This window comes from Diadema antillarum, unplaced genomic scaffold (assembly GCF_040938485.1).
Source record: "Diadema antillarum isolate AM-2024a unplaced genomic scaffold, OU_Dant_1.0 seq00000463_RagTag, whole genome shotgun sequence".
Classification (NCBI taxonomy): Eukaryota; Metazoa; Echinodermata; class Echinoidea; order Diadematoida; family Diadematidae; genus Diadema; species Diadema antillarum.
The window spans coordinates 1,032,761-1,058,617 of record NW_027271434.1 but is presented as its reverse complement, the minus strand read 5'-3'; the positions used below and the strand labels follow the sequence as shown (position 1 = coordinate 1,058,617).

Genomic DNA, 25,857 nt, shown 5'->3' with positions numbered 1-25,857 from the left:
GTCTCACATAATGTCCTGATGAATGATGTCTTTACGCACGCTCTGCAATGCAGTGTTCCGCAGTCGCGAGTAAAAGAAAGAAAGAGAGTTCTTCTCAGATAATGTCGAGCACTCGAGTCTTTCATTCGCGGCATGACAACGCTTTTTTCCTTTCATTTACCTGACGCATTATGAAAACATCTAGTATTGAAAGATATTGTGCTATCGTTATAACCAGACAGAGCATCCTTCTTGATTCTGTCATATCATTAAGCACACAAAGTACCATTAATGAAGAGTATCAAATAACAAGCCCTCTACAGGACATTAATGTTTCCAGAAAATTAATCAAAAGAAAAGAATGATGCAGAGAAAGAATATGAAATAATCAAGAGCTTTTCATAGTTTTCTGCACATCTTTCTTGTTTCGTTTTGCGCTGGTTTGGTTTGGTATCATCCCATACCATAGATAAGTGACTATGATTTCGATTTTGTAGGTGCTTCAGAAAATATTCGCGCAATCAACTCAGATATCGCTTTTCTGCATTGAGAAGTTTATGCCTATGCTAGATGTCTATTAAAGGAGTAATTTGAATCCAATTGGGTCTCATTATAGAACAGCAAAATCCTGGATTAAACAGAAGGCAGTAAAAAACAAAATATGTTGCTATCTACATGAGATATGAACATAGCCATCTTTCATGTGGCGATAAGCATGATAAAATCGCATTAGGATTATATGTCTTTTCTAGACTATGTTTCTACGAGCCCTCGTAAAATATGTGCGAATTATTTTCAGGGTTTGTGACCAAATTTTTATTGAATTGTCTGAATTATTCTAATTTGGGGAGGTATTTGTGAAAGGTGTATGAGAGGTCGTTAACGATCAATCAGTGGGAATGTCCCTTATTCAAAAAAGATGTATTGGAACAATGTGCTGCCAGATAAAAGTCTTAACAAGAAGGCGAATAAATCAATTTCTTCTCCAAATGGAATAATCTGTTCATACTATTTACCAAGTAGAAAAAAAAGTTGGAAAGAATAAGTTGCCCTTTTTGATTAAATGAATACCTGCATTGGTAAACGACAATCCAACCATACATTACAAGCACTATAACAAGTGTATGAAATGATTTCAGAAACGTATTGGTAGTTAGTGGCGTTTTCAATTATCCGCGTAGCAATCAACTGTTCACAAGCATCAACGCATGTACCAAATGTTGTTTTACTGTGATTGCTTTTGTCCTTGAAACGCATGTACACATGATTATTTATCTATAAACTGTAGTAAAGATAGCTGATTCTATGTACTATCCCATTCAGACAATGGAGTTCTTGTGTCAGTAGACTACGCGTTGATGTGCGAAGTATGGGGGGGGGGATGTACAGCGTAATGCCGGAAAGCTCGTAGTGATAAGGCATAATGTATAGGTATGATAATAGGCCCTATATCGAAACAAATATTAAAGTGTCGTGTGTTTGTTTTAACAATTACCTTGTATTTACGACAGTTTTTTTCTTATCTGTCGTTTGTTTTTGTTTTTTGTTGTTTTGTATCGATACTTCATTAACGTCAAAACGTTGTAGTTATACAAAAACACTAAAGGTGTCAGCGAGGTTAATTAGTCTCAGTATTCTCGTAGTAACAAACAGGTGTTAGTTCATACTTCATAGCTTAAATCTTGAATCCATTCAATCATCATCAGTTCTCTCGTGACCAACGTAATTTTGGATGTTGCATCTCCATACAGCCTCAGGACATGATGTGAAAGTTGGTGTCGTGTTCCACTGCACTTCACTCATTAGTTAACTCGATATTTTCTTCGCATTATTACAAGCTGATGGAATTCCAAATAAATTCCAATTTAGTATTCATTTATTTATTTATTTATTTATTTCATTAAGTCTTCTTTAAAAGCAGGGTAGTCCCATTCAGTGCCACAAATGCCTGCTTTACAAGGAAGCCCTGTGTTGATATACATTACATTACATGTGCACACAATAAAAAACAAGAACAAAACGAACATAGATATGATACAGCTAAAGAACAATCGGTTCATGAGAACATAAAACACATAAGAAAGAACAGAAAACGAGCGGAGAAAATAGATATCTGAATAATACGAATAGTACGAACAATGTAAATGAGAGATAATCTACAAATCCGAGAGAATATACATATATATATAATTATATATATATATATATATTCCTTCTTCTTCTTTTTTTTTGGGGGGGGAGGTAAATTAGCTCTAGGCCTGTCTGAGTTTCAATATTGTGCGGACTGCATGCACTGTACGTGCGAAACATTGAAGTGGACTAATATTATTAATGATAATAACAACCTGTCCTCTTCACTCATAGGATGGGTTTGAGCCTTTTTAACCATGTTCTCTCTGAAAATATCACATTTTAATGATATCTGATTGTTAGTATAGTGTTAACAGGATTACTCGCATCCTCGCTTTTTAAAATAAAATCGAACCACAGAGTAAATAGCTGTAATTTGTCTAATGAAATCAAAGGCATATGATGAAAATGCCAATACAGTATGTTCACCTTTTGTTCACTTTGAGAGCATGCTTATTGTCCACAGCATGGCTTCCCATGGCTCTGAATTCACATGGACAGGTTGATTATGTGTGCATTCGCAACTTGCAGCCAAACAATAGATGTATTGATTTTACATTGTCTGCAGCGCAAAGGATCCGACCCATGTGACCTTGGTCTTGGGCAAGGCATGGTTATATATTGTTAGTCCATGCACTATAATGATCACTGAATGGGCGCAACACCGTACGTGGTATTATTATTTGTTGGTGAACGTTCGTGATTATTGTCGTGCAGGGCAAAATTGCCAGAAACGCGAGGCATCAAAGCGACTCCTACGCAAATTACATGAACCTAATCGTGCATTCCCCGGATAGATAGCTATTCCCACTAGATGGAGACAACAAAAACTGATGGGTCAGGGACAGTGTGAGGAAGAAGAATAAAAAAAAGGCCATGAAGCAGCTTGGTGTATACCCTTGATGGTCAATCAATATGATTTGATTTTTTTGCAGAAGGTTATTCATTTCTCTTCAATAACTTTGTGGTCATAACAATCGCCCCCCCCCCCCCCCATTTGCTATATATTTGCTGTTCGTTCCAATCTGGAAGATCGCATTATATCAAGAAGTAAATTCTTCAAACATCATAGAAGGCTTGTTTTACTGTCACTTGATAGCATAATCATAAGTCTATCACGTGTGATTTACATAGTTAAAAACTAATTACAATAATTCCCAGACAACTAAATGTAGGTTCTACATGGTTGTTGTTGGTTTTTTTTTTTCAATCATTACCTAGAACATGAATCATTCCTATTGAATGCCTTTATCTTCTTGAACTTGATCCTTCAGGTTCAGATGTGTGATGATTTGTTGGGATTTTGACCTGATGAGATGACCTTTTCTCCCTATTAAGACTATGTCCATGACAACACTGGTTAACTTTCATCTTGAGAGAGTGATTTTTTTTTTAAAGAATCATTGGCTGTCCTTTAACTAACGTCGATGTTTCGTAGTCCTATCAATCAAATTAGGTTCCCTTAGAATAGACTACTATATGGTTATACCTCTGCTCAGTATATGATATATGTAAAAAAAACAAAACAAACACCAATTTGTGCGAAGAACACAAGTGTCATTATGATTATTGGGGGAGGGGGTTCTGCCAAAATTATATCCAATATTATTCTTCTACACATACCAGAATCAAACGCACTTCAGAGGCACAAAATAATTAGTAATTTCCATAAGGTAAGATAATGGAATCCCGTACAAATAGGCTCTACCTTTGAAGCTTCAGTGGTATCATGCGTATAGGCTTCACCACATGAAACGGCTCTCAAAAGATAACTACCATGAGTAAAGGTCCTTAAGTTCCACTCAACACTCGCTTCCAAAAATATCGTTGTAATCGATGATTGGTGATTATAATAACAATGCAAATCGGTCAGAGTAAACAAATCACTAATATTTGCTTGTTATTTCATCGGAAGCAGTGATTACTTCAAATTTCATATCAGACGACCCGTGTCGTATAATTACTTCTGTCACTTGACGTATAGGTCTAGAGACGGTGATCTCTTTACACAAGATAGATGACTTTTCATTCACAGACGACCAGATTTTCTATATCGTCAGTGCAGTACGGTAAAAACCGCTACCGCACCAATTTCCATGGATAACTCTTCATTTGAGATTTAATAAATCGAATGAACTGAATATACGGTTGCTTACCATTCATATGTCTGTCGATGAGATGTCAGTTCTAATAACTTCTGCTTGTTTCCACAGCAACCGACATGTCGGTTGTACATGCAGACGATCACAAGAATTAATGGCGATATCTCTATTCAATCTAATTTGGCGGCCTTTCTCGGAAACTGAAGAATAGCCAGCGTGTTCTCAACTTGACAAGGAAGTCATGTTAGACTTGATTTTATTTATCTTGATTTATCACCATCTAACTGTATATGAAATTTGGAGAAACACATGAATGCATGTTATTGGTAAAGAATATTCAGAAGGACGAAATGGCGTTTCACAGCTGACGTTTCGCACCGCCGAGCATGTGGACCGAACAAGACGGGACAGCGTGCGCGGATTTCGTTTCCAAAACTAACTGTGCGTGAGTCACGGATACAGTATACATAATATCAGTGTCGCTGTGATTTTATGGTGAACTTTGGTTGCGCCTGGCTAAGACTATACGTAGACACGGGGGTCGGTGCATTATTCGTCAAAGCACGCACAGAATTGCTTCTCTTCTAATAATTACACGTACGTTTAGAAAGAGCTTTTTATTCCCAATCAGTATAAAGTAATTTCATATCAAAATGGGACAATCATGTTTTGTTTTGGCGTTTAAAAAATAAATAGCGTATCGACTATTTCTCGCAATGATGATACGCCGTCTTGTAATAAAGTGGACTGAAACTTAATAGGGTGAAAGGAAATACCGAGAATATCTACAACGTTTTGAAAATGAGCTAAAAGAGGTACATGTATATACCAGTGTAATTTTGCTGGAATTACAATGACATGGAAATGTTTTTTGAATCTGTCACTCATCCAAAAATAGTATTACTATGAAGACTGACTCAACGCAAAAGTAATTTTTCTTTTCTTTTAGTTAGGCACAATATGGGCGCATTTTTAAGTTTGTTTTTGTTTTGCTGAAATTCATGCATAGATATAGATTTGCACAGTGAGTTTTCATATTTTCATAGCCTCATAATAATCTGAAAAAGTCTATGCGTAATCTTAACCTTAGGAGACAGAAAAAAAGAAAAAAAAATGTGCAAGGACCTTCATTACGAGCAATATCTCAATACATGCCATGATCATAATCAGAAAGAGCGTTCTACATTAGATGAGTGAGTACTGCTTACGGGCTATGATGGCGCTATTCAGGTGGCAGACGCCGACGATATTTGTACGCTACACTATGCTTCTAAGAGTCAAATGCGTGTGCACAGTAGAGGAGAAAAATATACATACAATTTTGTCAAATTGTGATCGGTTGAACGAAAGAGTGATTTCTCCCCCATCAGTTGTCCATGCAAAACAATAAATAACTATCATGCAGAATGGCATTGCTGTAAAATTCTTTTTTTTTTTTAAAAAAAAGCTTAAACGATCACGTCACCGGAAAAAGAGTGTCATGTTATCGACATATCAACTTAAAAGATGCTCGGAAAGAAATAAAATGTAATAGTGTGCTAAAATTACTTTCTTATTTACAGGAGGACCCAGAAAGACTTTATTTCTTGGGAGCATTGTGAATTATTTCGCTACGTCTTTTCCAAGTTTAAGTATAGAGAGAAATAAAGTCATTCCTCGTTGTTGAATCACTTTTCGAAAGGTTTGTATTTGGTGTTGCTGTTGCTACAGTTCAGGAGTCAGTTTCATCGTTTGCTTGAATTTTATTGATTCTTTGAAGGGAAAAAGTGCTTCACTGGGATCAGTGCCCGTTCTTCAATGAGACTTTCCTCTTGAGCTTATAGTCAATAACGCAGAACTCCTGAAAGTTGAAAAGCGCCATCACAAGACGAGAACAGTAACGCTTCTTTTCTTCTTTTTTTTTTTGTTGAATTCTCTTTCTTAGTGAAGGGAAGGGAAGTGAGTATAACAACGTTGTATTGAAAACCTAAAAGCACGCGTATTAACACAGAGAGGCAGACAGACACACACACATGTACTTATCAAACAGTTCAGTTCATTCATCTATGCAACTTTCTCATGATATAAAAATCGAAAGGAAATACATAACGTAAATCAAGCTGTAATACATAAACAAAGCAGAAATGATAAGAGCAAAGGCACACATGTAAACATTATCATATTACGTATGTACATAGGTATGTCACTGGTTCATTATTTGTTTAATAAGCAAACAAATAAAACAACAAATACTTTATTTATCATGACATTCTTTAATATGAGTGCATTCTTCTCTGATTAAATGTTATCATCAAAGCTTATGATTTATATACATGTATTTTTACTATATGAAATTGTAAAACCTTATATGCTGACTCGTTAATTTCTATCAATTATTAATTTCTAATGATGAATGAATGGTTAGATAGAATAACAGGAGCTATCACAAAAGGCAAAGTTACTTGACGAGATGACAGCACAACGAGCCAAAGGAAAAATTCATGTATAAAAGATCAATTAACAGATCAACAGAAAAAAAAAATATATGATGCTGAAACATATTACTATATGGTAACTCAATAATTTCCTGCATTGTGTAGTCCATAAGATGGTAGAGTCATATTACTCAAGGAATCGATGGCGGAAACAAATTTATTACACATCCAAGAGCTCTTATCTTGTAGACTGATGACTACGAAGCAAAGAATACAAAATAACGCCCTCTTGTATTTTAAAAGAGCCTAAGTTGTCGGCAACATTACTTCAACACTTATTTCCAAAGAAGTCGCCAATTACAGCTACCCCTCTACTTTTGCTCATGTGTAAACGTGTCTGGGCTTAATGATATTTGCCTATACTTACTCATTGCCAATGTTAACCTGGTGGGTATTGTTGAAAGACGGTATAGAGATCTGGGAATAAAACAGATAACGGGTTAATTCACATCTGTCATTCGGTATCAGAGTGTGTACCAGCAGATTGTGTGTTCGTATATAATTTTTTTTATAGCATGGTAGCATAACCCGAAACACTATAGATGCAACATTTTTATCAGTTTCATAGGTACAGGGCCAATTTGCTTTGAAGCTTGACTCGAAGTGGGGCAAGATTGCAGTGAATAATATCAAACTGTTAAAGATCACATGAAACAGTTATTGTTGTATTGATTGTTGAATTTATGAATTGATGCATGTCATATTTCATTTGGAAAATATATGAATATGATTATTCCTTGCCAATTGAATTTCGAAACAAAGCGATCTGTTGATATCACACAAATACTATCCTCATTTGTTTTTCGGTTGCTTATGATGTAATAATGTGTAACGTAAGCTACTTTTATAATTTTGGTACACTGACATAAATTGAGATCAAGCCGTCAATATACTGAGCTACCATACTCATAGATATGCCTAGCCCCATCCGCCAATTCATTCATTTTTATGATTATTCAATATGATATTTCCATCAACAAAAAGTAACGAATAATACAAAACTGATCTTTTAGTCTTAGGAAGAGACAAAACTACCATTATAACTTTATAAGATATATTAGCACAAATTTTACTATCACAGTGAGTGCAATTTTCTAGACATGTTGTTGTATTACTGCAGCTCGCGAGAACGAAACATATTAGATCTAACTTCTGCATCACTAGCGGAATGCGGAATGGATGTCATTTCATTTCAATTCTCTCTCGCTCTTCGTCAAAAGGGTTTGGGGAGTCCAGTCGGAGCTCAGTCATCGAGATCGTCAAAATTCATGCTATCTATCCCGACCAATTTGTCACATCCAAACTTGTTTACGTTTTACAAGACTTGTTATGATGTTCCTGTTCTCCGGCTTTAATCTTTCAGCCCAGCCTCATTCCAGGCGCCAGGATCATATTTTATCCTCATCTCCAAGATTCCTGCCTCCTCTGCTCATGTGTGGCTTTGCGAACATGCATGTTATCATTTTTTCTGCTTTAGCTGACAATTGACTTGTCTATTCATCAGGTTTTGCCATGCAAGTGACACGCTGACACGAATCAATGTCCGTCTACCTCCATTTGTACATGTGAGGACTAACAAGGATGGACTTTTGGCAGATTTGAGGGTTCCATCTCAGTCTTGACATCCGGGACCTTTGGCTGACCTTTGTACCTAGAGCAGTTTGTCAAGTTTTATACGCGTCTTTTTCAGTTAAATGAATATCTTTGTATCTTCGAATGATAACAAAAACAGCAACAACAATAGCTAAAGTTCAGTAGAAAGCAGCCACATAACTGATGGATAAACTATACACAAGGATATCAAACATGATATATAGTAACCTATTATGTCTTTGTGTCTGAACCGTGAATTTCTCTTGAATTTTGCGGTTATGATTACCTCAGAGCAGCTGCTCTAAGCTTACTATGTACACTCGGATTACATGGCAGAAGAACATAGACGTAAATTACGATTTGAATTTACAACGGATAGTAAATTGATGTTCGTTCATGAACGCTTTTCTTTTACAAATATGAGGTAGAAGGAAAACATGTTTTAAGTAATCTCAAGGGCAATCCCTTGAGATTACTTAAAACCGACCAGACCAACATACACATAAAAATATAAAGATATGACTTGAGAATGACGTATGTTAGAGGGGTTGATCAATTTAGTCCTTTAGATTTAAATTTGAATTCAAATGCATATCAAATCGGCCACGAGATGAGAAATATTCTCACATCTTATGAGAAATATTCTCACATCCTATTAAGTATATATATATATATATATATATATATATATATATATATATATAATTATATATATATACCTGTATATTATTATTGCACAAACAGAAAGAGTAACAATTATTGTATGTGATGCTTTAAACAATTCATATTCATAACGATGTGTAACAGCTTATCTACAGAAAACAATGAATCGAGTTAGATAGAATTAAACAAACATGATTGTTCTTGAATACTAGAGCATGAAATGGGGTCTCATATTTTCTATAGTTTTCAAAATGTGTGAAGTTAATGCATTTCAAGTATTTTCAATACTGAGATAAAACCCGAAAATTGAACTCGTCTGAAGGAAGAAAACGACACAGAAAATGCAAGAAACAAGAAAGAAATATAAAAATGGTGTCTCTCGTCACTATATGTGAGCTGTGTGAGTGTCTTTGTCTATGCACTGGTGTATAAAAATTATGTACATGTATTTGCATGCTTATGATGTGTTGCGCTATAGAGAATTAAAACGATGTTCCCTCATTAGAGTTATGAAGGTGTTATCTCAAATGGCACTTACTCAGCACCAATAACTATATACAAGAACAACATTTGAATGGAAGGTTTTGCGAGAAAAAGACCCCTGCTTCTGGTATTTTCGTCGTGCTTTCCATTGGTATGTTGATCGTCTGTGTACACATGATCACATTCAATATAGTTTCGTTAGAATTTTAATACCCCTAATCCAATAATATGTGGAAATTTTTGTGCGTCTTATCAGAAATGAAATAAAACTAATTTTCACTCAAATAATCTTCGAAAATCTAAGCGATTAACGCAAACGTTTGACATCAACGTCATTATATTCTATGGTGCTTTTTAGATTAATTGAGGTTAATAGTCAACGTTTAGGGTAATAACAATGCAGGGTCCTCTGATAGAGCAGTGGAAACACTGAAGAGCTATACCCTGGACAAACAAGACCTTACTATTACTAATATTACTAGAATTATTGTTATTATTATTATTATCATTATTATTATTATTATTATTATTATTATTATTATTATTATTATTATTGTCATTATTTGTCATCGATATTTTTGTTTCATATATGACAATCTCACCTGTTTCAGTTCACCTTTGATCATTTACATCTACTTTCTAGTCTTATCGTGTGTATCGGATAAACTGTTAAAGTGGCGGTCAAGTGGTAAGTAGACGCAGAATCGAGGTCGTTGACATTACTGCGGTCTCCGTACATCTCTCCCTTCACTGCTCATTCCTCCCTTTGTTGTGGGGAATGATTCTCTCTCTACGGATATGGAAGCGGCAAAATATGGCAACGTCATGTCTGACACGAAAGGCCTCGGGGGCTAATCTGTCTGAAGCGCCACGCACCTGTAGAAAAGTCCCCTAATCTCACCGACATTAGCAAAGGAAACATAATCTCTATTATTGTTCATCCCTGCCACGCAGCCCAGCGGACGGGTTCCGTGTCGTTTCGAGACCCTATCACACGACCGAGAGTCTTGGAGGGGGGGGGGGGGGGGGGGGGAAGAGTCTTGGGGGAGGGGTGGGAGGCATAACGGGTATCGATAGAAGTTCTTATAATGTTTCTGCGTCGGTCTATGTTTCTTGGCTTCTTTTATCGTGATATTATATGATAAAACAATACCGGTACCCATGTTACTCATGCATAATTAATAGCCCCTCTTAATCGTCCTCACATTGTTACACAACAAAGATCTGTAAATATAGCTTGTGAATATTTAGCATTTTAAGGAATGTTCTTGTCATGACTATCCATAGTAAAAGAGTTACATGCGATGCGTGTGTGTGTGTGTGTGTGTATGTGTGTAGGTGTGTATGTGTGTGTGTTAGAAAGAAAGAGAGAGAGGGAGCATTCCCAGTGTAACAGAAATAGAAAAAAATGCTGTTAATGGTTACTGGTTCTGTTTCGCTAATGCGTAACTTTCATCAGCTTTCTTTCCATTTATACTTCTCTCCCCTCCCCCCCCCCCCGCGTCACACACACAATCTGTCTCTCTCTTTCTTCTAATGTTTCTATCCGCATATCTTTCTTTCTTGTCTAATTTTCTTCCTCCATTTTTCGTCTTTCTTATCTTAGTTTCATACTTTAGTTGAAATTTTACTCCCGTCGGCATCCCTGCGGCACTGAATATCAGATCAGTGGTGAGTCCTCCTTTTCGTTATACCGATGGGTTCATCTACTCCCTCTCCCTCCATTTCTCACCCCCCACCCCTCTACCAGACCCGCTCCTCATCCTTGCCACTCTTCTCTTCCCCCCGTCTCTAATACCGACTACCCCCGGCGCTGAACCTTGACGCCATGTGCTTTTCAGGCTTACACTCCACGGAGACCCCTCCTAACTAGGGGTTGCGACCCCGGTTTCGCGGAGCTGCGTTGGCGCGGCATGCCAGCTTCCGCATAGAAGATAGGTGTGTCTGTATCCTCCGTTCGTCGACACTGCTCCACATGAACAAGACGAAGAAACGTATGAAGACAATTTGTATGAGCGTCTCGAGGCTGGATGATCTTATACACCGAAGAAAATTGTTGTGTACTTCTTCATCTTCGTCTTCTTCTTATTCTTCTCGTCGTCCTTCTTCATAACTTCTTCTTTTCAACCTGTTTCAACTTTCCAACTTTGCAACCCCCTTCACTCCTCCTTGGCAAATTCTCTCCTCTTTCTTTCTCCGTACATTTTTTTTTTCCATCGGGCGATAAGTAGATTTCATGGCCTTCAGCACTGTGGAGCCGATGACAGATTCACCCTCCCCGAGTCATGCCAAATGCCGCGATTCAGGGTCGAGGTTAATGAACGCCTGGTCGTTGTCCCGACTTGAACCCTGCCGCTGGTTGAGAAAAATTGACCTATTTCCACAGCGACCAAGTATTGAACACAGAAAAACAACAAGAAAACATGACGTTACGTTCTACCCGCATAACCATGAAAAAGCTGATTCAAGGTTTATCCGTTAACTAACTGCGGTTTACACACTTCACAAGTCGTAGATGCAAAAAGGGGAAACTTGCGGTATTCAGGTATTTACCTGTTGATTATTTCAATTTGAAGAGGTTTAATCTATACGTCATGAAAAATAAGCTGACAGGCATAACTGAGTGCAAAAAACATAATCGTTAGAAAATGACCGAATCTTGACCGAATTGATCCAAGGTCTATCAAAGTAATCACGTTGAGGGTAAATACAGATTTCAGTGCATTTTATTCTACTCTCCGATGTTTGTTACAGAATAAACTTATGTTATGTTTGTGCGTTGAAGTACTGAGCTTACAAAATCTTTAAGTTATGTCTTAGTAGATGTAATGATAAATTTGAGCTCTGAACGACCAATTTAACGCCCCTGTACGATATCTACTCACATTCCATTGATTCAATTCATAGTTATCACTCTCCAGGGGATTTTTCACCTTGGTAAGCAGAAACTCCTAAACTTCACCAGGAACTTGTCAATTATTTCATTAGACACACATTACATATAAACATTTATATATATATATATATATATATATATATATATATATATATATATAATATATATACACATATATATATTTATTTATTTATTTATATATATACATTTTTATATAGAGCAAGAGATAGTTCCCTTCCCAATATATATATATTGATATATTGATATTTGATACATATATATGTATGTGTGTGTACACACATTATAAAACAGATCTATTTAAATCAACTTAAGATATTTGAGATTGAATATGTTGAAAAACATAAAAAATGATTGTGATATGTTCATGTGACAGTGTCATTGATATCTTTAAAATAGTTCTTGATTTTTTAACAAGTTTAGGATCATCGAAAAGTTTCTATTTTTCTTTTTTAAAATTATTATTACAACTAGAATTTGATCAAAATCAGATGAAAACTAAGGAAGTTATGACATTTTGAAGTGTCGCTAAAAATTTTCAGGGAACAGTTCCCGAACAGTGAATATGAATATGCAAATAGTGAAGTGATGATGTCATTCACTCCCAACTTGTATATACTTTGTATATACAATTGTGAAATTTTAAGTTTTAAATTCAAATACAATTACACCCCAGTCCCAAATCCTGATATCTAACTGATCATTATTCTATAGTTATTCAAAAGAAATAATATAATGTTTTACACTTCGATAACAGAAACACTAAATTGTCGTATTTTTTTTTTTGGACGCGATCAATTGAAAATGTGAGATTATAACATCATCAGCTCATTCATTTGCATATTCATATCAACAAGAACTATTCTGCAGAAATTAGCTAAATGTCATAATTTCATAATTTTCCTTCGTTTTTATCCGAATTTGTTCAAATTTAAATTTTTGTACTCGTGAGATTTTACTATTCCTTATCCATTTAACTTATAACTGAACTGGAATTCCTCTTTAAATAACTTTGAAAATGGCGTTAATCTGCGTTATCATTCAAAGTCTTCAAATATTTGCCTATGTTCCTTTTTTGTTGTTTAAGGGGATCTGTGAGCGTGTGTGTGTGTGTGTGTGTGTGCGTGAAAGCAATTTCCTGCACATTAGGTTTCTCAATATCAACCATGACACAGACAAAATACTGGTTAAAGGTGTACTGACGTAAAAAAACACACAGAAATGTTGGGGTTTATAGTGATGATAGAGTAGTGCGCCATCTTTTGGCAATCTTAGTGCTTTCTGTACATTTTACAGTACATCATAATTTCTTATAATATGCAATTTGAGAGACTATCATTGAATAACTACTAAACATCGACTAACTATAAGCTGAGGACCAATGCCTGGTATAATGATAAAAATGATAATATTCAATTCTTAGAAACGCATGATACCTAATAGTCTCTATTCGTATTTATGTCAACAAAAAATGTAATACGAAAATCTAAATGTTTATAAATTACTAATCCAACGACGAGATTTTAGCCTAAATTTGAAATCATCATATTCTCTTAAATATACATTTACCTAATGAGCGGGAGATGTTCCACAATACTGGTGACATTTTTTTTTTCAAATATGTACGCCACCATAGTCTCTGATATTCTGTAAACATGAAGCTTCGGGGGGGGGGGGGATAAGGGTGTTGAGAGTAAATACTAAAAGCTTTCCCCAAAAAAGAATCTTTGATTGGCAAATTTACTGTACTCAATATCCCTTAATAGATAGAGTTAGAATAAACCATGCAGTAAAAGGTTTCATAGCATGTATTTGTTCAGAGACTCTTTGATAGTGACAACTTGAGCTTTACAAATCTAACATCATAATTCAGCTCGGTCAGAAGAGTGCGACATAAAATTTCTTGAATCTAGCTACCACAATGTAAAATGGTGTAGTTTGGTTATTGTATGACACAATATTTGTGTAGGACCAACTCAAGGTGGTTGTGTGGCACCATAATACACTCTCTGTTCAATTCATAAGTTTACCTTTGTCTGGAAACTTTACTCGTTAAAGAGAGCGAGAGTGACTAAAGTGCATAAGTATATCCAAACTCTGTTCTTGTTATATAGTTGTTTTAAGTATTCATGTGCCATGAACCGGCAGAAACAAACAGACAAATTTAATCTGATATTTTTTTCTTCTACAGAAGATGAAGGAGTTGACGAAGAGAGTTCTGTTTGTAACAAGAGCTCAATATTTTCTTTTCTTTATTGACATGTCTGTCTACTGGTAATCAATGTCGATGTACATGTGTGTTAGTTTGTACCTTACGCTCTATTTGTATATATATATATACATCTCCGCTGCATAAGGAGTCATACACACATACACACATACACACACAGTATATGTATATATTATATTATATATATATATATATATTTATTTATTTATTTATTAAGCTGACGAAGACCTGAGGTCGAAAGCTTCTACTACCAGCCGGCATCGTGCGACATCTACTGTCCTCATTATTGTCTCGATTATATTATTATTCTTCCAAAGATGACAGAAGAGTTCGGTAAAAATATCAGCGTCAACCCATTATATATATATATATATATATATATATATATATATATATATATATATATATGTATTCTTCTGGTCTTATGGCAATGTATATATATATATATATATATATATATATATATATATATGTATTCTTCTGGTCTTATGGCAATAATCATCACGGACATTCAAACACATTTTCCAACGAAATAGTGAATTTTATTACCCATTCTGTACAATGCATTCATTCAGCACTCAAACACATTTTATGAATGTTCCAACAACCATCAGTAACAGCATAATGGCGTTTCACTTCAGCACCGCCATAATGCCATCCTTACTCAAGCCAAGCGATATGGAAACGTATAAACATAATATTTCCTGGAGAAAGCTTTGGCCATAAGGTATGTTATGATGTAGACCGGATATGAATACTGTCTATGGAATTCCATGCTCTAACAGGTGACTTTGCATGGACCTGGTCTCGTGTAACTTGTGGTGCTTATTCTTTTAAATTACAAAAAAAAAAAAAAAAAATCTTGGAATTTCCCACGGAACCAATTCACGGAACATGATATTCCTTGGTTGTTTTTGTTGTTTTTTATCCGTTTTACATTTTTTTTGATCGGAGAAAGAGAGATCTCAATAACAGATTGTCAACGTCAGCAATACATGATGTGTGATGTATGTTATCATATCAACTGACAAAAATTAAAGGAGAATGTTGTACCCATTCAGACGATTTTAACATTATAATAACAAGTCTTCTGAGCGGAGACAGTTACATACGAAGTGAACACTAACAGCTATAGTTCGGCCTCCTATGTCTTTATCACTGTAACTTCACTCACTGTAACATTGCATTTGGTTTCCCAAAAAGCGATCATTATGTGAGTCAGAACTGCATAATTTTGAATGTCAGAGGTCTTTGGAGAAATGCACCACAAAGCTATTCAATAAGAAACATTCAATATCACTGTTAAAACACTGATTTTTCACACATTATAATTATTGATACATTGCACTTCCGTTGAATGTCGTCGTTTCCGATATGTTGACTCACTACAACTTTTCTTTATCAAATAAAAAAAGAGTGTCTCCATAATTCAAGTGGGAGTCATATCGGTTATCTCAAACTTCATTCAGCTTTTTTGACACATCAAGATATACAAACTATACGTATTTACACCAGACTGAAACATAAATTATTATCGACTCTCACAACTATCGTTTTTCATCATCACGTGACCATGTCGTCACAATGACCCGATTGGAGTAGTTCCTTTCAAGGTTAGTGCTGTCCCTGTGACATTGCAGAGATTTGCTAGAAAAGTTGTCGGCATCACATATGACGTCATCATTTCGTTAGAAACACCTCCTGGCAAATGTAGAGAAGAGGACCAGACTTAACTTACCACATGAATTATTATTGTTTTACATATACAAAAAATCTTGTAAATGGCAAGAAGTCATAATCAACATAAAAAACTGGCTCATGGAGGTATGATGCATGAAGTCTCGCTGTAAGATTTCTGAAATGAGAATCATTTAACAGCAATCTTCCTCCCGAATATCTTTACATCTAACACTTCCCATAACATGACTTGTAATTAAACATGCTTAAAAGACTAAGCTTTAGTTTAAAAGAAAAAAAGTATAATGACCGAAAAATGGCTTAACAATTTTCAGTAATATCGTATCTGTATCTTCTTATGATTGCTTCATCAAGGTTTTAACACTCCTGTCAAAGATTGATTTTCTCAAAACGCAGTTAATTGTTTCAGTCTCTCCTTTAAAATACACGTAGAAAAACAAGAATTCAATGTCATCGCACAGATCATAATCAAAGTATGCTAAAAAGAACACAACTATTACTCATACAATTTAATTTTAAACACAGTTGATTCTGCTGTTTCGAATTAGTGAGGTTTTCGTCAGTGTACACGAGATTTTACATCTAAATGATTACGCTGCCAGGATTATGCATGCCGTCTGCCATTGTGTTCACGCGTGATGACGTCATCTGTACGATGTACACGACACAAATTCTATATTGCTACAATATGAAATGATCCACAATGTGCTTGGAAGGTAATGTTCATTGTCTTCTTCAGCACGCCACCCCGAGTGAAAATCATCTGAAACAAGCCAACACTTAAACTGATATTTTCATTCACTTCCACGTCGCAGTTTTCAGCATATTATATACACAGGAATCTACGTATTGAATTTGACAAGAAATATTTCTCTCCTATATCACATGCAGGTTTTGGCTTGTATTTCTCCAGTCACAATTCAAATCGCGCACATTCAGTACCTCCTCCGCTGTACGTACGTGCATCAAGCACAAAGCGTCCATGATAGTTGTCACATGATTTATTTATTGACACGTGGTTCTTTCAGTCTGTAAACACACGTCTCGAGCTGTTCACGAATTCCATATCTTCATTTGACGTATGCATGTATTCCGCTGAATCCACGGGTCGGAGGCGACATATCCATGACACTTGTTCCCAGGCGGCGTGACTGATTTTGTTCTTCGATCAGGCAGTTACGCTTGGCAGCCATGTTGAATCACGTGACAGCATTACTGAAGGAGGTCGCCTTTCCTCATGTCTGTGCGACCCTCAAGAGCTCCATGGCCGAGTTGCATTGCAGCTGTTTGTTCATTTCCGCACCTGTAAAGGAAAATGCAGACGAGCAACTGTGACTTTTATGTCAAATAATGATTTGATCACGGGTTCGATGGATTAAACTTCGTCAAATAATGATTTTGATCACGGGGTTGATGGGTTAAATTCGGCGGATGTCTCGAAAATATATTGCTTGATAACGTGAACTGCATCTTGACTCAACGGTTCAGGATTTATTGATTAAACGTACACCATTGTGATTAACTTTATAGTAATTTGTCCCTCCTTGTGTATGCAATCGAGCTAAAATGAATTAAACTAATTAATTTACGCATTGAATACACTCTGTTAAAAAAATGCATCTGTGAAAATTCCATGAAAGCACACCTGTTTTGTTAAATGGTAATATAAAAAAAAAAACATTGGAAGAAAACAGTACATCGTATGGATGTAGTTGTGTAGAATTTCACAAGAAAAGGATGCCTTGGCTGTTATAACTTAGAGAAAAAAAAAGAAAACAAGAACGTCATAGACAAAGCAAGGTATGCAAAATGAGTAAAGGAGATTTAAACAAGACAAAAGCGAAACCCACTTAACTGTGGCGCCGTTACACGACGATCCAGTGGGCATCATAGCTGTCTTCCCGTAGCCGAACGGCGAGGGACGCAATACGTTCGAGCCGTCCAGCACGCTCACCGCCGCCTCGCCGGCGCAGCTCATTGCACTGTTGGCCGCCGCTGCCGCCGGCCAGAGATGATGGTGGGAGAGACCGCTGGGCATGGCGGTGGTTCCGTATGCCGGCACGTAGCCCGGCGTCGGGTGGGCGGGGTAGGCGGTGAGCGACGGGGTAGTCACGACGAAGTTGCTCATCGAAGCCGATTGCTCCTGCATGCACACGAAGAGAACAGAAAAACTTAGTAATGAGGAGCACTTGACGGGGAATAGGAGTGCAGATCGAGGAACATTAACAACAGCTAGAAGGACAAAGAAAATGAGAGGAACATGAATACTACCGACCAGTTATAAAGGAGATATGGTGTATTCAATACTAGGTGAGAGCGAGGTAAAGAAAGAAAATGTTAAAAATATCAACACACTAATTGATATATTAGTATGATGCCTTTTTAGAAAATAACAATAAGAAAATTCCAATCGTTTGTATTTGTGAATCTGTGAGAAAAAAGACAACATTATGAATAAACAAAATCACCTAAAAAAAGAATAAACCGTCACAAATAAAGACAGGAATAGATACGTAAATGAACAGAATGAAAGGATAACAGAGGTATCAGTACAAACACTGTTACCTGTTCAATGTGCATTCTCAGCTTTATAGGTCTGCAAAAGATTTAACTCAATTCAGTTCAATTCAATTCAATTTTATTCATTTTCCATCCAACAAACAGTGAAGCAAAATACAAAGCATGCATTACACAATCTCGATCAATTCGAAGAAAAAAATACGTAACTCTACGTATAGTGTATATAATGTAATATAATGTATATAATGACAGTGTCTGAGCAAGTGTCACGCACATATTCCCACTCGATGTTTTCTTTTTTTATGATGTCTGTTATATGAAATATAGACATTAAATCCTCAGTTTTGCTTACAGCCTGAAGTGAGATTACATAAACCGTATAATATTACTATTCTTAAAGTGACTGATTGTATTTGCAGGCCTATGTCTATTTGTATCTATTTGTACTTGAAGTGTATATTTTCTGTGTTATACCGTTCACCTGTACCTCGTTGAGAAAGCACTTTGTTATGCTTTACTGATCAGTGATCCAGGTGATCTACCATTGTGTAAACCTTTTTAGCGAAAGCGGACAGAACTCTCCCTTCCTTTGTCCTTTCTTCTATCCTATCTCTATGCAAGTCATCCCTCCTTCCTATTTTCCTATATGTTATGTTTTATGTACGAGGGCTGCATGCAAATCAAGCAATGCTTAAGCTGTAGCCCTTCTGTATTATTCATTGCATCGCTGATATGCTTTGTCGTACATTGTAAAGGCAATGAAGAAACTGTATTGCTGTACATATTGAAAAGGCAATGAAGAAACTTACTTTGTTAACAACTAATGTTTATGTATAATCAAATGTATGACACCAACAACGTATATGATACATGTGTATGTATCTGCATATGCAATGATATAATGCAGGAACCAATAAATCAAATCAAATCAAATCAAATTTGATACTATTTGCAATTGTTTTATATTCATATAGCTGATTCTGGGTGCATACACTGGTCGGGAAGGGAGGCCTCGAACCCCGGTGATTAAGTTTGCCTTTCTTACTCCTGGCAGCCAGCGGTATGCACCTAGAATCACAACATTATAACTATATATCATGTAATATGACTTTCTACTTGTATTTTATGTTGAAATGCAAAATGAATACATAAAGTAGCAATGATGATAATAATAACATTAACAATGATAACAATAATATGGAATAAGTTGCCTCAAGCTATCCGTTTCATTTCGAATGTTGATTGCTTTAAAGTTGCCCTCAAGACTAATTTGTCAATGACTGCTTTCCAGTAGAATTGTACATCATGTAATTTCTTATTTTTCATCATTGTTATTTCATGTACTTTCATGTATACAGATTTCACAATTCACTTTTACTACTGCGCCTTGATCACATTACTCATGTGGAATTGGCGCCGTATTATCATTATTATTATTATTATTATTATTATTATTATTATTATTATTATTTTTATTATTATTATCATTATCATTATTATTATTGCCTGTCGTGAGCCAGGTGGACGTGTCATTGTATTCATCACAAGCTCTTATGATTTTGGACACACATAAAAAATCTCCCTAGGAGCCACTGAGACCAGCAATAGATGATTATTTCAAAATCAAAGGTTTATACCTCCAACTACTTCCAACCAGTTCAGGAGAGTCTTATCTTACAGCAAATCGCGTCATCTAGTCACGGGGAAAAGAGTCCTCGGACGCATCTCTTGCCCAGGGCAGCATCTCGAGAAGAAAACTAAGCTAATATGGGGTGGATCCTATAACTTGTCATCCGTTCAAGAAAATGGATGACGATACATCGATTGACCTTTGACACGTGTGTGCAGCTATGATTTAAACAATACATTAGTCATGTTGTGTGTTTGTGTTGTGTTTGTGTTTGTCTGTATCTTACTGACATGCAATAAGATTTATTTCCAAATGTCTAAACTGTCTTCAGAATTGACAGATTGCATATTCTCACACCCTGTTTAGGCCCCCAAAGCTTTAATAGGTACTGAATGAATAAATAAATAAAACATTGTTGTTGTTTTTTTCAATACCCTTCGGTGTCAATAAGCATTCTTGGTGATGACTTAAACTAAATTACCTATAAGATGATTCTTATTTTTTAATTGAAACTTGGAATTTGAGCTATGGCTCAATTTTTATATATCATTTTTTCCCTTAATGTTGGGAAGAATTTCTGTATGATTACATCTAACAATCTCACAAATGAGATTACCCATTATTCGTGATTTTTGTAAGCAATTACGAAATATAAGAATTTGACTATGATTTCTTTGTTGTTGTTGTATTTTGTCTAAAATGTGTTTTTGAATAAGTGCACCGCAATCTCGCAAGATCTCTCCCACAGAACTATGTGAAACTCAGACTACTTTTCGATTTCAGTACGAAAGTCTCCGACCACTTTAAACACGGCAGCCGATATGATTTGTTTCAAGGACAAGGAGGGGATTGGTTTCAAAGTGAAAAGCTTTTATCACAAATTCCATTTATGATTGTATCATTCTCTCCCTATCTTTACCTATTTTTTCTTTGTCAAAGTCGGCATATTGCTATGATTTGAGTGATGAAGGTCAGACAGAATCACATACCCCCTTTTCTCCCCTCAATTCCCCTCTTTCATTTCCTCGTTGAAATTAGGCAATATCTTTATCACCTTGACATGGTATCTTGGTAGGGGTTGGTGGGGTAATGGGAAAAAGGAGGCCTATCTTTGCCCCCATGCTCCCTAGTGTCCTGGGAGTCGGAACCCCCAGAGTCCCCCATGTGGGGAATCCAAGGCTTATCCCTTCTACCTACGCGAGTACCCCACCCTGAGTGTTGAAAAGTGTGTTCCCTTCTGCTCTGCAGTTGTTGTTGTTGTTGTTGTTGTTCATTTTTCAGCTTTATTTTGGGTGCCAGTTTGTTTGCGTTTTGAACAATTTCTCATCACTCTCACTCCTTGATCATGAAAATGATACAAGGCGATAAGTTTTTGGTTTTTTTATTACTTTATATACATTAATTCTTTCCATAGAAGGCGAATATTTCCATTTTGAATGGATATTCTTAAACTTAACAGAAGATGACTTAACATTAAAATATAATTCTCCAAAATGAATCAAGACTGAGATTGGCTTCTCTTGACTATTCCGTTCTGCACACTTTTAAGGAAAAAAAATCACGCTCTGCATAGACTTCCCTGTATACAAAATGTTCAAGTTGTCGCGCGACGGGTCTCTCGAATTGCCCATAATACCAATATTGACACTTACGCTCAAAGGGCGTTGCCTCGAGGCGGGGGGTTTTCACTCGGAGGTTTAATATAGAGGCGATTCTCTCCTATTTTCCCCCCTACTCTCTTATTCTCCTCCCTATTTCCTCCATTTTTCTATAATGCTTTTGAATCTTGCTCGCTCTTCGAGTTCGTAATTCGTATTGAATTGCTTCGGGATGAGAGTTTCATCCCCGAGCCCGTCAAGAGGTGTAGTTTGCGTTTCATCTTTCCTACGGCACCCATCTGGAGCTCTAAGGGCCTATCCCGGGGGTGTTCTACAAGCAAACTGTTCATTCTTTTTTTTTTAACTCGTCAAGAAGAAATTTCTATATTCCAGCGAAAAGCAAGGTATCCCTTGTCGTTCATCTATTCTTTTAAGTATTTAAATGACGGCGACAACATTAGAAGACAAAAGGAATGGGTTAAAAGCATGGGAGAGTCAATGAAATAGAGAGGGCGGAAATGGAAATGTAGGGAGGCAAAAAATCATTGCATTTTCTTCAAAGAATAGAATTACTTGGATACAGTCAATGAAGCATCAGATTTCCAAAGTGTGAATTACTTATTCAGGTGCAGGCAGATTGGTATGAGTGTGTGTGTGTGTGTGTGTGTGTGTGTGTGTGTGTGTGTGTGTGAGCGTGTGTGTGTGTGTGTGTGTGTGCGCGTGTGTGTGTGTGTGTGTGTGTGTGTATGTGTGTGTGTGAGGGGGCGGGGGTTACCTCGCTAGATGAACAAAAAAAAGGTCCGTCTGTCGTGAACTAGTTCTCTCTGGGCATATAATAGGATTTGGAGTAGTGGCAGCTATATAAGTCATGCTATTCACTATTTCTATCGATGTGCTGAAGTAGTATATCTGAAGATATAGAGGCAATTAGACACCTTCTTGTCCAACCCATTAGCCTGCACTTGAGTGTACCCCCTGCTGAAATATTTCTTCCCGTTTGGTATTAGAATGCGCAGAAAGTTAGTTAACTGTGCATGATGCTATAGATGTTCGATGTCCAGCGTTAATGAAAACAGTCCATAAGGAAACAAAACAAAAACATTAAGAAGACTTGTGTTTTATGATGATTTCGAGACCATCTTTAAATCTCAGATATAAAAAAAAATCATAATATCACAATCTTTCATTTCTTGTTTAAGAAAAAAAAAAACTTCCCAACAACGAACAAACTACGTAGTAGTTATGCATACTAATGGATATTTAGATGGGAGTAACATGGACAGTGATTTTGCATGATCAGAAAATAAAACTATACATTTTGTTTTGTAATATAGGGTTTAGAGTGTTGGGATAATATTACAATAAATCAAAGATGACAAGCACTCACAATATCGTTTTATTTGGATGGCATTGCTTCTTAGAGTGGCCTACGTGTGGGAGGAAGGAGAAGACAAAAAGAAGGAAAAGAAGAAAGAAAGGAAGAAAGAAAAGAAAGAAAGAGAGATGACTTTTGATATACGGCGTCGTTTCCAATATGTAAGTCCCGAGACACCTGAGTTAGCACGCTCTCTCCCCGTTCACCCCCTTGTCACGACCCCATGGGAAACAGCCGTCTGAGGGGGATTGCCTGGGACACTCCCACGCCGTGCGACCCCGATGAGTGAATTGCGACTGCCCGAAGAGGACTCAGTTCAATGCCCCGCCAGGAGTTAAACAAAAATTTTGCAATCTTGAACCCGATGACGTGTTCAATGTCGTGTTCTTCTTTTCCTGGTGTGATGATATAGTTTTCATGCAGTGTCCCACCACAGGAGTCCACCTGTACATGTATTTAGTTTCTTAATTCTCACTGTGTTTCGATGTGCCTTTGTTTACGCGGGTGTGTATAAAGTCAGAAAATAAAGATTACGAATAGCAAAGCTGAATGGGAAGAATGAATTGATATCTACTGAAGAAAAAATAGATGACTACCGACTTTCCATCACACACTCTCCATAACTAATATTACAACGGTGCTGGTTATACAGGCGATGAATCCCAAAACAATGTTTATACACCTATGAAAATAGTAAAGAGATACCCGAGACATACACTGATATGATTCAAATTACATTTTTAATGTTACATTGGTACCTTATTAACTCGTATTAAGCCATTCTTGTTTTAATCATCATTCAACCTTGTATACATTTTTCAATCATTTTCGAATGATCGTTAAGATGATGGCTAAGGGAGCACCATGACACAGTGGATGAGGCACTGGACTCTAAAGAAGGAGGTCACGGGTTCGAATCACGGCAGGTGCGTACATCATTGGATAAGATGTGTCACCCAAAGCGTATCTCTTGAACCACGTGTCAAATTGGTACCGGGCAATACAAGGGTTGATTATGCTGACAAGGTCCTTTGATCTGCAAGACCATCTGCAAGACCATTGCTGACATTGACAATGCTCACCCTCATCAGTGGATTATAATAAAGTATTATTTTTATCAGCATCATCACTAATTTTTGTTGTTATTGTTATTAGAGCTATCAGTTTTATCTTTGTCATTGGTGTTGATACTCTTGGCTTTATTGTTAGTGTTTTCATTGCTTTTATTGTTATTACCATTATCAGCATCATATAATTATATTATTAATCATCAAGACAAAGGCAGGAAAGTTAAAAAAGTTGGATGACAGAGAAATTTGATTGGGAAAAGAAGCAGACAGGAAGTGGAGGTTTAATACCCTACCTTCCCTTCGAGATGGATATCCGTGGAGTTGACGCTACACGTCACGTGATTCTTGATGCCGTTCGCCTGACGTCGGTAGTCCGCCAGCGACATGGAGTGTGCGGTGTGCGCGAGAGCCGTGTTTTCGCCGCCCGCTGCCGCCGTGTACAGCCCCGGGGGGAAAGCTGGCGAGAGGTAAGAGGAAGAGGATCGTTAGAGCTCTGAATTAGCAAAGCGGACACTGACAGCTAATTTCACCTAGAGCCAGAGAGAAAGGGATGATGGGGGGAAAGGGAATGAGGGGGGGGGGGGGGGCTAGAAAGAGGGAATAGAAGAGGAGGGAGGTTACTGCATTTCCCCGGCCCTGGGGCGAGGAACGCGCGTATTAGATACACATACATACAAACACGATTAAATGGCGTTACACACGTGTTAAGAACAACAAGATGCCTTTTAGCAGTCACTTGCAGTCCCAGAAAAGGAGGATGCTCTGTGAGAGAGATGTGACGCGAATCCGAGGGGGTGGTTGTATCTTCCGGAGATAAGAAATGGTTCAGCGCCAAAGAAAACAAACAATGAAATGAAAAGGCTGGCTGAGATTGGAATCTGTGTTGAGCGATACATCTATTATTATGTTGCAGTAATACACAACTTAATCAGTTAATACGCTTACACGTACATCCCTGATTGGGGTACATTCGCGTTGTCCCCCTATAAAGCTGATTGCTGGAAACCGCCACTTTGATGATGAGGTCTATTTTGCGTGTAGCTAAGGAAACTCTTCTAAAATGGTGCGTTATTCATCACTGCCAGGCCAATTATTCGGAGTAAAGATTGTCAGCATGCCCAACACGCCCGTTTCCGGCGACATCGATTGCATCCAGTGAGTCAGTATGAGAGGGGATTCTAATTTCGGCAAAATGGGAGGTCGAAAGTTGACTTGTGCCTTTCAACTCCACAGGTGCCATACTGATGAATTTTCCCGCATTTTTTATCTCCTGCAACAATTATTGTCAAAAAGGGGTAGGATACACGTTCATGTTGCTAGGTAACGTATAGGAATAGAAAGCTTGCTATTAAAAAAAAAAGAACATGGGTTATCCCAGTCCAAAAGGAAAGATGTGAC

The 25,857-nt window shown here is 36.9% G+C and overlaps 1 protein-coding gene across 1 annotated transcript; it reads right to left on the bottom strand.

Moving 5' to 3' along the window:
* Positions 1-17,143: 17,143 nt before the first annotated feature.
* On the bottom strand, positions 17,144-24,845 carry LOC139733242 (uncharacterized). The gene is made up of 3 exons (XM_071644081.1): positions 24,753-24,845; positions 18,117-18,409; positions 17,144-17,569 (listed from the first exon to the last, which is right to left on the bottom strand). The coding sequence occupies exons 1-3, from the start codon at positions 24,843-24,845 to the stop codon at positions 17,479-17,481; spliced, it is 477 nt and encodes a 158-aa protein (XP_071500182.1). The 3' UTR covers positions 17,144-17,478.
* Between the last annotated feature and the right edge of the window lie 1,012 nt (positions 24,846-25,857).

What these genes read in the sequence shown, in the direction of transcription:
- LOC139733242 (XM_071644081.1), bottom strand. Translation starts at nt 24,845, where the DNA reads ATGTCGCTGGCGGACTACCGACGTCAGGCGAACGGCATCAAGAATCAC. An exon ending in ATATCCATCTCGAAGGGAAG is followed by an intron (nt 18,410 to 24,752) that starts GTAGGGTATTAA and finishes GTGTGCATGCAG; the next exon opens with GAGCAATCGGCTTCGATGAG. An exon ending in TGTAACGGCGCCACAGTTAA is followed by an intron (nt 17,570 to 18,116) that starts GTGGGTTTCGCT and finishes TTTCCTTTACAG; the next exon opens with GTGCGGAAATGAACAAACAG.